Below are 11880 nucleotides of genomic sequence, written 5' to 3'. Positions count from 1 at the left end.
TCAAAACTGAAAAATAAATTGCAGAATGATAAATAACACAATGAATTGTTAATCCAATTCAGTGCAACAACACCTATTCTTGGGGCTACCAAGCCAGGAGGAAATCTACTATTAGCAGTACTAGTTCCAAGCCTAAAAACCCCATTTTATAACTTCTCTCCTAATCCCTACCCTGTGCAACTTCTACCTAAAAATCCACATCTAGATATGAGAAATCGACATATCACCTCCAATCGCCACAATGATAAATAACAGTCACACACCTCGTGACCAAGAGAACCCAAATAAAAAGATTACACAATCAAGCACCTTAACTAAGAATAATACTTGATTTTGCTCAAAAGTTTTGATCAAGAATAATACTTAATTCTCTTGCTTAAAAGCTTCAAGAGTGAGAACACACGTCCTTCTCAATGTATCAGAAGATACATGAGTGACTCAAAGAATATAACATACAAAGAACTTGAGAGACTCCCAAAACAACAACCTTTATTGCACCCACGATTTTCCTTATGTGAATGCTTGCAAAACTAGGTTTCCTAAGTTCATTTTTATAGAGTCTTGCGGTATAGACTTGAATTTTAAAATAAATCCAATCTTCCCCTTTCTGAAAACAGCTGCAAGATCTTCACACATACTAGGATCAAATCAAATCAAATTTTAGTTTTCTAAAAGAAATCTCAAAAATTCTTTTTCATAAAATCGAGACTAATTTGCATTTGTCTTAAACATTCCTTGATTGCATGCGCTTGTAATGAGTATCTGAATATTTCATATTCTCATATTTTTTAATCAAAATTTTCAAGGATAAAAGACAGTCTGAACTGCCAGGATGTTCTGGTGTAAGATGTCACAACATCTGGCTGAACATCTGTCAAATTACATAACAGCTGAACCTGTTATGGCAGTAGGACAAGATGTTTCAACATCTTGCTCAACATCAGTTAAGAATCATGTTTTAGAAAAATTATGCCAATTACAAAAACATGAAACTAACATATATCACTAGTAATTTCCCTATTCGACTTACAAACTCGTGAAATTGGAATCGGAAAAATCTACTAAGCTACAAGCACCACCTTTAGGATACCAAAGAACGTGTTTGGAGGTTCCGTTAAGACACCTCAAAATAGGTTTTACGGTCTTAAAGTGAGATTCCTTAGGCGATGCTTGATATCTAGCACACTTGCACATGCTAAACATGATATCTAACTTACTCGCAATTAAATAGAGTAAGGATTCAATTATACCTCTATACCTGGTAATGTCGAAGTTCACCCCTCTTTCGTCTTTGTTAATAAACAAATTATATGCCATAGGTGTTGAGACACTTTTCTAGTCTTTTATATCGTACTTCTTAAGAAGTTCTAAGCAGTATTTTGTTTGATTTATGAAAGTCCCTTCAACTTCTATAACTTGCTTAATTTGCAATTCTAAAAAATTTGTCAACTCTCCCATAAAGACATCTCAAATTCTTCCTACACCAAACTTACAGACTCTCAACAAAGAGATTTATTAGTAAAACCGAAAATAATATCATCCATATATTTATCTATTAAATCTTCTAATTAATTTATTGTGGGTTGTGAAAAAAAGTTTATAGATTGTTTATATAATTTTGCTTTTTTTGAGTTTGTACATGATTTTTTTAGAGAAATATGCTTATTATTTTCACGCTAAATTATGAAATATAATTGTTAAAGATTGAAGAATGAATTTTTTTTAGCTCAATTAACACTAATTGAGTTAAAAAAAGACAAAATATCAAATTTAACAATAGTAATTATATTTTTTTAGTTGAACTTAGCATTAGAGACCATCCTACGCAAATCAAGATACTCTTTTTTATTATTTTTTTTGTGATTTTTTTAAGTGTTTTTGTAAAGACTTATTGTTACTTTCTTGTAAAATGTTTTATTTGATAGATCTACCCAACATAAGCAAAAACAATTTAAATTAACTTTTAAAAATATGTAATTTTTAATAGACTTTATTGATTAAAGATAGAAATAAAATATTTTTAAGTTTAAATGAATATATGTTTGACTCAATTTTTATTTAAGATAAAAATAAGTTAATTAAAAATTGATTAAAAATAGAAATAAATTATTTTTAAGTTTAAATGAATATATGTTTGACTCAATTTTTATTTAAGATGAAAATAAGTTAATAAAAAATTGATTAAAAATAGAAATAAAATATTTTTAAGTTTAAATAAATATATGTTTGACTCATTTTTTATTTAAGATGAAAATAAGTTAATAAAAATTGATTAAAAATAGAAATAAATTATTTTTAAGTTTAAACGAATATATGTTTTCAATTTTTATTTAAGATGAAAATAATTAATAAAAAATTGATTAAAAATAGAAATAAATTATTTTTAAGTTTAAATGAATATATGTTTGACTCAATTTTTATTTAAGATGAAAATAAGTTAATAAAAAATTGATTAAAAATAGAAATAAAATATTTTTAAGTTTAAATGAATATATGTTTGACTCATTTTTTATTTAAGATGAAAATAAGTTAATAAAAATTGATTAAAAATAGAAATAAATTATTTTTAAGTTTAAATGAATATATGTTTTCAATTTTTATTTAAGATGAAAATAAGTTAATAAAAAATTGATTAAAAATAAAAATAAATTATTTTTAAGTTGAAATGAATATATGTTTGACTCAATTTTTATTTAAGATGAAAATAAGTTAATAAAAATAGGTTAGACGTATGTTTGCCAGTGCCACCCATTGTTTAACAGATTATTTATTTCATTTTTAAAAATATTTTATTTTATTTATTATAATTTTTTTGTCTGATAATTTAATAATTATGATTTCACTTTAAAAAAATGAATAAATAAAATGTTGGAAATTTTGGAGTTTTAAAACCAAAACCAAAACCACGTGCTAATTATTAAGCTTTAAAGATGAATAAAGCCGCGGTCGAAAAAAGCGAATTTTATAAATTTTTATTTTGAAAGCTTCTTTTTCTTCCGAATCATGAATTTTACAAACTTGAAGTTGTAGTAGTACTATCAACAAAAATAAATATTCCAATCCCAACAAAAAAGGAAATGCTGACGTGCACGCTTTCTATTGGACCAATCAGAAAAGCGTTGAACTTCTCTGTCCGAAATTCTCATCTTTTCTTCTCCACGCACGCCACGCTACTTGTCTCTGGTTAGGGTTCTTTCTTCGCTTTCCGTTCACCCTCTCCCCCTCGCCGGCGGCCGCTCACCAAACTCTATTTTCCGATCATATCCAATTCCGGTTATCTCAGTTCCCTATTCAAACTCTACCACCTCTTTCAATTTCGAACTCGTGTCTACTAGCTCTATCCTCTATTCCAGTTTCTCTGGTTTTAATTTATCAATCGTTTTGATCCTCTGTATCGGGTTTTGTTCGGTGTAAGCGATTGGAGTGAAGTAGAGTAGAAGGGAAAATGGCGAGTCGAAGGAGTAGTACGTCTTCCCGGAGAGTATCCGAGTCTGGAGCAGCTCGAAAATCGATTTCGTCTTTGCGTCCTATGTATGTTCTTCTTAATCGATTACTCTATTTTTATTGCTTCTGCTTAATTTTTGCTTCTGTTGCGTTTTTTATTCCCCTGATAAATTGCATGTTTGATTGATTTGATTCTTAATCTTTTTTTAATCCTGCATGGTTATCGACTTATCGTTGATTTCGTCTGTTCTATGTTTTAAATCCTTAAGGCTGAAACTAACCTGAATAAGTTATCTTATACTCACTTTTTGAGGCAGATATTTATTTCTGTTGTTTGGTGCCATAAATGTAGAACTTTGTATTTTTCAAGTGTCAATGTCAAACTTAATTGGTTGGTTTATGCCTTAGTAGGAGTATTTATGAAGAGCTCTGACTTTGATGGTTTACTGGTTTGGGGTCAGTTTCTGTGTTTCTTCTGTCAACTTCATGAGATTGAGACAGTTCTGTAGTTCGTTACATATAGTTTTCCTAGGACTTTAATTAATCAGAAAGTATGTAGACAAAGTGCACTTTGCAAGACACTTCTTCTGCTGGTTTGCCTTGATATTTATTTCAAGAAATTCTGGTATGAACTCGGTCTTTATGTACTTTGTGATTGTGGATCAAAGTGAATATGGACTGATGTCCATGTAAAAATTTCCCTTATTCTTCCTTATACTTTTGACTGGGTTTCAGTTGTGGAGGTATATGGCCAAGCCATGACTATCTATTTAAGAAATTGTATTTTTGATTCACAAAGGGCTAGAGGAGCTTGAATGTTTTCATGAGTTGTTAATTAATTGCATTCAGTTAAATTAAATTTTTCTGCTTCTGCTTTAGTATCAAAGAGATGATAAGTGAGTGAGGGTTTTATCAATTTAACTAATGAAATAAGTCCTTAAATCTTCATGGAATTGGACAGCGGGTTAACAGGGGAGCGGACAGTGAAATCACTGCGACTTTCAAGGGCCTTGACAGTACCCGAAACAACAACTATATATGAAGCTTGTCGTCGGATGGCTGCCCGTAGGGTGGATGCTCTACTACTAACCGACTCTAATGGTTTGCTTTGTGGAATCCTCACAGCCAAGGTGTGACCAAGACATCTTTTTCTAACTAATTTACAAGAAAGGAAGAAAGAAAAAAAAAATACTCCACGTATATTTTTTGAAGTTTAACATGCCTATCTCTCTGTCCTGTTTTGTGACTTAAAGGATATATCAACAAAAGTTGTTGCCCAAGAGGTTAATCCTGAAGAGACACCTGTTTCCAAGGTTATGACAAGGAATCCGTCATTTGTCCTTTCTGAAACTCTTGCGGTGGAAGCCCTCCAAAAGATGGTGCAAGGTTGGTAGTGTATATAGAGATTTATTCAACTTTTCAAGTTTCTGCGTTGTATCCTTGCCTTTTTAACACATCGCTGATATATGTTGACAGGGAAATTTAGGCATCTACCTGTGGTGGAGAATGGAGAAGTTTTGGCTTTACTCGATATCACAAAGTGTTTGTATGATGCCATAGCACGAATGGAGAGGGCTGCTGAGAAAGGTAAAGCAATTGCAGCAGCTGTTGAAGGAGTTGAAAAACATTGGGGATCAACTAATTCTGGTATGTAATGTTTTTTCATCTTCATGGTTAGCTCTTTGATTTCTAATGTCAGCATCCCTAAAAATTATCACTGTTGCATGGTCCATAGTTTCAAATATCTCAGTTTTATATCAGGCTAATGGTCTTTGTGCAGACTCTAATTCATCATTCATTGAGGCTCTTCGGGAACAGATATTCAAACCATCATTGTCCACAATCTTTCCTGAGAATTCAAAGTAGTTAATACCTTCTTTCTTTGAGTTCATGAAAAATTTATATATGTAATTTGTCTGCTCTGTATGTTTGGTTGTCAACCAATTTCATTTAACGGAAAATCGCACTTTTTAGGATGGTAAAAGTTGCACCAACAGACTCAGTTTTGATGACAACAAAGAAGATGGTTGAGCTTCATGCAAGTTGTGCTGTTGTGACTATTGATGGCAAGCCCCAAGGCATCGTTACGTAAGTTTGCAGCCGTTAACATTTCCTGTAGCTCAGTAGTCCTGTTTTTCCGGATCCTGGCAGTTGTCATTATTTATGTGCACACATGTTAATCAATTATAATCTGCTTGCAAATTTCAGTTCAAAGGATATCTTGATGCGGGTAATTGCACAAAATCTTCCACCATCATCGACTCCTGTTGAGAAGGTATTTTGTTTTATTTGTATTCCATGCCATTTAGAGACACTTATGCTTGTCGACCTTTTCTATTCCTAGGTTTTGTAAAATTTAAATCTAGTAATGTTTGTGAGCATGTGTTTCTTACCCTCTTTTGTTCCTTTAAATTGAAGTTTTAAAAGAATATTTTTGTTCATATTTATCAGTTGCTGTAAAAATCCAAGATATCATCAATTACTATTTTCTGGTTATATTGTGTCTTCACCTGATATGTCAGTGAGATAATTTTCTACAGATAGCAGATTAAAGAGACATGTCTATTAACTAAATTTAAAAACTAAATAGACGAGAGGGCATTAATTGAATTTGAAATCCACATGTTGTTAGCATAAACAATGCTTAGAAAGGAATATAAGGAGTACCATGTATTAAAAAGTGGCCATTGTGGGTATTCATTCCTTTTTTATCCAGCACTTGATATATATGCAACAAAATATGCAGGTTATGACTCCAAATCCAGAATGCACAGTAATTGATACACCAATTGTCGATGCACTTCATATTATGCATGATGGAAAATTTTTACATCTTCCAGTGGTTAATAAAGGTAAATAACTATATATGGGATGGGGAAGAGGCTTGCTTATGCATCAATATCTTTTCTGATTTGGGTGTGGGTGGTTGAAACAGATGGACATGTTGTTGCTGTGGTTGATGTGATTCATGTGACTCATGCTGCTGTGGCTACAGTTAGTCAGGTACGTTGCTATGTATCTTAGGCTGCGTTCTACCACTACTATTGATTTGACCTTCTATTGAATTCCTTTTGCATGAAAATGGGGAAAATGACTTAATTTACGTAATCCTTTTACGCTTTTAGCAATTAGAGTTACTGTCTGTCGTCTGCAAAGCTTTGTGACATTTCATGCACTTGATTTATTTGTTTTGATATTTTTATTAAATGTAGCTTTGAAAGTACTATTATGAGCTAATAAATATCGAGATATCTTAGCAATAATGATTAGTATTTCTAAAATCTCCATTTTAGTCCTAAACCTGCCATTGGTTTTACACGTACACCACGATTTCCCCATAACAATAGAACAACACCAAGAGTCAACCCTAAGCCCTTATCTTTCTACTTTAGTTTTGGAAGTACTTACGGAACACATCTAAGAGCTAGCACCAAGATACATGCTTTTTTATGGATGATAGAGTCCTATTAGAAGAGTTGAGGGAGGGATTAAATGGGAGATTGAAAACTTGGAGACAAGTCTTGGAAGCGTATGGTTTCTGCCTGAGGAGAAAAAAGATAGCGTGTGGAATGCAATTTTAGCAAAAGGCGAAGCATATCTTGCTTAGAAGTTAGAGGTGAAAATTGAAGATCATGTCTTACTACAAGTTACACGGTTTAAGTATCTTGGCTCCGTAGTAGAAAACAGCAGAAAATTAGAAGGTGTAAACCATCAAATTCAAGTGTAGTGGTTGAAATTGATGTAGACCTCAAATGTTTTATGCAATACAAAAGTACCGCTCAAGTTGAAGGGAAGTTTTTTATTGTACAACTGTAAGATTGACGATGTTGTATGTGAAAGAGTGTTGGAAGTTATAGAACAACCATGGCAGTAAAATAAGTGTATTGAAAATGAAGATGTTACGTTTGATGTGTGGTAATACTATATAAGATATGGTTAAAAATTACTACATCTAGAGAGTGTTCGGGTAGTACCTATCTTATTAAAGATGGTGGAAATCCAGCTTAGGGTGTTTGAGCAGTAGATAGAATATTTGTAGAAGAATATGCAATTAGGAGAATAGATCAAATGAAAAAATAGATCAAATGAAAAGTAGTCCAATTACTAGAGACAAAAGAAGACCAAGAAAAACTATAAGAGTAACTATCAAGAAAAATTTAGAGATTAATGAGTTGGATAGATATATGAGAGAATATTATGGCGTAGTTTGATCTAGTAGCTGATCACACTTGAGATAAAACTTGGTTGTTGTTGTAGTAATCATAAACCCGACATTCTAGCAAAACATATGCGTTTTATCATCATCACTCATATGCATTTTATCATCATCACTCGTTTATTAATAAGATTTGTTTTAGTACAAAATTAATTTTATTTTAATTTTATTCCACCTTTCGTATTACCTTTAGTATTCTTGTTTTTTCATCTTCTCTATTTGTTTTCATCTTCGCCGCACGCCGCTTCGCCGCAGTGTCCTCGAGTCCGTGTCCTTGTTGTGTTCCGTGTCCGTGTCCGAGTCTGGGCTTCATAGTTCACAACCAAAGACCAAAGTTAAAAAGATTTGACTATGTTTCCTAAAAATATGTTATTCTGTTGCTGATCTTTTATTAACTGGGATTAGAGTGTAGTGCTGAGAGTTGTAAAATGGCAAACACAGTGATACCAATTTTCATCTTTTAATAAAATGTTTTTGTGAACATTTTTCATTAATAATTTTAATGGTGGTGTTATTTTTCTCCCGCTAATTAGGTCGGAAACAACGAAGTTGGCACCTCCCTGATGCACAGATTTTGGGATTCAGCAATGGCCTTATCTCCAAATGACGATGATGACGAAACACGGAGGTAATACGCAATGAAGTTGTTTGGATAACGTTTTTAGATTTTTAATGTACTCGCACATTATTTTTTATATTCCAGTGAGAACTCCTTCAAAATAGGTTCTGATGGAGGAGAGACAGGGAGATCGATTCCTTATTCTCCTGCAAGCATGCCCTATACATTTTCCTTCAAAGTACAAGATAAGAAGGGCAGAATGCATAGATTCACATGTGGTATGCAAACTATCACATGTTATCTGTTGAATCATTGTCTGTTTTTCATCTATTTGTTTGTACTGCAACACGATATAAATACTGGTATTTATAAAAACAAAAGCATATGAATAAGGGTTTTAGTATATACTAACATAAGTATTTGTAAGACTGCTTAGGAGAGCCTATGAAAACATCTTATGTTTATAATCTGTTTTCTGTTTATTTTCTTAAGCTCTGCAAGGTGACTTCTGAAAGCAGCTTATAACTTATATAAAAACAATTTATAATACATAATTATTGGAAAATTTGAATATTTGATATTTTGATCTATCTGGTTAGTTCTACTACCTAGTGGGAACTGGGGAAGAACGAGTGTCAGTTTGGGTTTTTGTTTTGAATAAGTAATGCATCTATTGAATTTTCTTGGACAAGGTCCATTATTGTTTCTGCTTTTTCATTTGATTGCTAGTTTTCTTACTAAGATGAGTTTCTTGTGTTTGTTTTTCTTTTTATTTATTCTCAATCGAAAAAAATTATAAATATAAAAGGGTCTTCTATTATCTATTTGAGTAATTTATGATTGGATAAGTCAACATATTTCACGTAAGAATGTAAAATGCGTTTGTGAGAAACTAAAATTTGAATGTTGTGTGGTTGCGTGAGTTCAGATACCCGGAGCATGACGGAGGTTATATCTTCAATCCTTCAGAGACTTGGTACTGATATTGACCCTAACAATCTGCCCCAAATTCTGGTACTTTTCTAACCATAATGTTTTATGCTTGAGATTTAACTGATATGTACCTCCACCCCAGCCCCCACTTTTCCTATGCTGACCAGTTTTTTTATTTAGTATGAAGATGAAGATCACGATAAAGTTGTGTTGGCTACAGACAGTGATCTTGCCGCAGCTGTGGACCATGCAAGGACAACTGGTTTGAAGGTAACATAGATTTGTTTGCTGATCCTTGAGTGCTAAATATGTTAATTTATTTTGACCTCGCGGAGGGTAAAATCTGTAGTTCTGTGGGTTTAGAGCAAAATAAGGATGATGGTTTTTATTTATTTCATTTTAGTCCTAATTTTTTTGTTTTAAATGGTCTCTGCAATAGTATTTTTTCTTTGTTCTGGTCCTTGATTTTTAATCAATATACAAAGGGAGTTTAAATTTGGATTGATGAATTTGTAGGGATTGAAATTGTATTTAGACTACGAAGGAGTTGATGGTAAAAGGAAAGGTTCACATTCAGGAAGTTTAGACCATGCATATTCAGATGCATGGGCCTCAGCGTATAGTGGTGCTGCTGCTGGAGCTGCTCTCGTTGCTGGTTTAGGCCTGTTAACATACTTGAAGCGGGCATGAGGGAGGAAACAAGTTTTTTTGCTGGTATAGTAAGTCCAAGCGAAAGCAAACAGAACTTTGGACCATAATTATAATCTGGACTTTTATACAACTACATTATTTTTTATACCAGAAAAAGGTTAAAGCATTTTTTTCCAGGCTGGTTATTGTATACGTCTCCCTTGCTGTATACTTGTAATTTTAGGTTTCGTAACCTCATCGCGTATTTGCCGAGGTTGTGTACAAGAATAAACTATTCTTCTGACCTTGAGTTTATAAAATCAATTGATTAGGATTGAATTATCTGAATCTATTCTTTGCAACTTTTATGTATTTGTTGTTTTATTAGGCTTTTTCGGCATATTTTCTTCTGATAGGTGTTTTGTTATGTTATCTCATTTGTTTTACATGTTTTTGAGGTTTTAGACTCGTCACTCTCTATTTCTTTTTTATTTTGTCAAAGGGGACTTGTAATAAATCTATATGTTTTGTTCATGTTCGCTAAATTAAAGTACAGGTTGCCAAACATAGAACGGAGAGACTAAAATTGCTTCTAGGGTATCACCATCTCTTAGGGGATGTTTTTTTATTTTATTTTGTCAAAGAGGAAAAACTTGTAATAAATCTGTATGTTTTGTTCATGTTGGCTAAATTAAAGTACAAATTGCCAAACATAAAACGGGGAGACTAAAATTGCTTCCAGGGTATCACTATTTCTTTGGGGATGTTTTGTTGCTTGGTTCTATATTATTTTATTAGTCGAGTCCTTCACAATAAGCACTATTGCACACTGTCTAAAAATAATTATTTTCTTACATAAAAAGACTTTTAATGCATAGAACAAATCTTTGACAAAAAATCAAAACATGTTGTTTAAATCAAAAAGTTTGTGACTCGGATGAAGAATGTTTGATCCAAAGTCATGGGCTTTCATGTTTTTTCAACATTGAATTTGAGAAACATGATATGAATCATTGACCAAGCATGATTTCAATGCTCAAACCATGGTTGTATGTGATTCAAACCACGGTTGTATGTGATTCAAACCACATGACTCAAATCATGATTTGAATAAATGAACAAAATTATGAGTTTTTTTTTTTTTTTTTTAAATTTACTTCATTCAATTTATTCCCTCACTAGATTTGCTTTAATCATAAGTCTTTGCCTAGAATCAAATGATCATTTTCCACCATTTTTGCGCCAAATCTCTAGTACATGTATAGACCTTTTCTCTCATATTTTTAAATAGAACCTTTGATAACTTTGTGTTGTTCATCATTCACACATTCAATTTTCTTAAGGGAAAACCTTGTTTTGTGTGATAGGTTTCTGAAACTTAATCTTTTACTTCAAACACTAAAAATAATTTGCAAGTACGAGTGTTGCTCAAATCTAGGAGAAAGTGTAAGTTTTTGTTGTGAGGTGATTCTTAGAGGCACTAATGATGAATGATTTTCATTGAAAAAAATGAAGAAGTCTACTCCAAAGATATTTCAGAGTATCTAGCATTTGTCATCAGATTTAGGACTCAGACAAAGTAATCCTAGTGGAATTGAGTAAAAATTATTGTGGACTGGAATCTTAGAATACTTGTGATATAATAAGGTGAATCAACATGACATCGAAGATCTTGAACATTTTATTAGTCTTATGAGTTATGTGCCCTTGAAGAAGAATCAAGAATTAGTCATTTTAGTATTTTATTTTGTTTATCATTCGTACAAAAGGGCATTTAAAGTTCACAGTGAAAGACTACAATAATTTTTTGATAGTTTACGAGAGACTATATTAGGTGTCAAGCAAGGACAAGGCACTGATGCAATATAAATCCTAACGTACAATCTCTTTAACTATTTCTCTTATTTTCTGTTTAGATCTTGCATTATAGTTTTACCATTTTTATAGCAATGTTAGGTTTATTTCTTGTGCATAGAGATTTATTTTTTGGAGTGTAGGTGTGTTTAGATTTAGTTTTGTAAATTTGTCTTTATTTCAATTGTACTGAATAATTGTAACTTTAGAACGCATAATCATTTAATCCAATTTCATTCAAATA

General features: G+C 32.1%; 1 protein-coding gene across 1 annotated transcript; it reads left to right on the top strand.

Moving 5' to 3' along the window:
- Nucleotides 1–3016: 3016 nt before the first annotated feature.
- Nucleotides 3017–10124, top strand: LOC131660998 (CBS domain-containing protein CBSCBSPB1). The gene is made up of 14 exons (XM_058930387.1): nucleotides 3017–3531; nucleotides 4406–4574; nucleotides 4698–4830; nucleotides 4921–5091; nucleotides 5225–5306; nucleotides 5419–5532; nucleotides 5653–5719; nucleotides 6191–6296; nucleotides 6380–6447; nucleotides 8194–8288; nucleotides 8364–8497; nucleotides 9148–9233; nucleotides 9333–9422; nucleotides 9669–10124. The coding sequence occupies exons 1-14, from the start codon at nucleotides 3446–3448 to the stop codon at nucleotides 9840–9842; spliced, it is 1575 nt and encodes a 524-aa protein (XP_058786370.1). The 5' UTR covers nucleotides 3017–3445; the 3' UTR covers nucleotides 9843–10124.
- The last annotated feature ends 1756 nt before the right edge of the window (nucleotides 10125–11880 follow it).

This window comes from Vicia villosa, linkage group LG3 (assembly GCF_029867415.1).
Source record: "Vicia villosa cultivar HV-30 ecotype Madison, WI linkage group LG3, Vvil1.0, whole genome shotgun sequence".
NCBI classification, from domain to species: Eukaryota; Viridiplantae; Streptophyta; class Magnoliopsida; order Fabales; family Fabaceae; genus Vicia; species Vicia villosa.
Note: the sequence above shows the minus strand (reverse complement) of the source record. Positions and strands in the feature narration are given on the sequence as shown.

What these genes read in the sequence shown, in the direction of transcription:
- LOC131660998 (XM_058930387.1), top strand. Translation starts at nt 3,446, where the DNA reads ATGGCGAGTCGAAGGAGTAGTACGTCTTCCCGGAGAGTATCCGAGTCT. An exon ending in GATGATGACGAAACACGGAG is followed by an intron (nt 8,289 to 8,363) that starts GTAATACGCAAT and finishes TTTATATTCCAG; the next exon opens with TGAGAACTCCTTCAAAATAG. An exon ending in AATGCATAGATTCACATGTG is followed by an intron (nt 8,498 to 9,147) that starts GTATGCAAACTA and finishes GCGTGAGTTCAG; the next exon opens with ATACCCGGAGCATGACGGAG.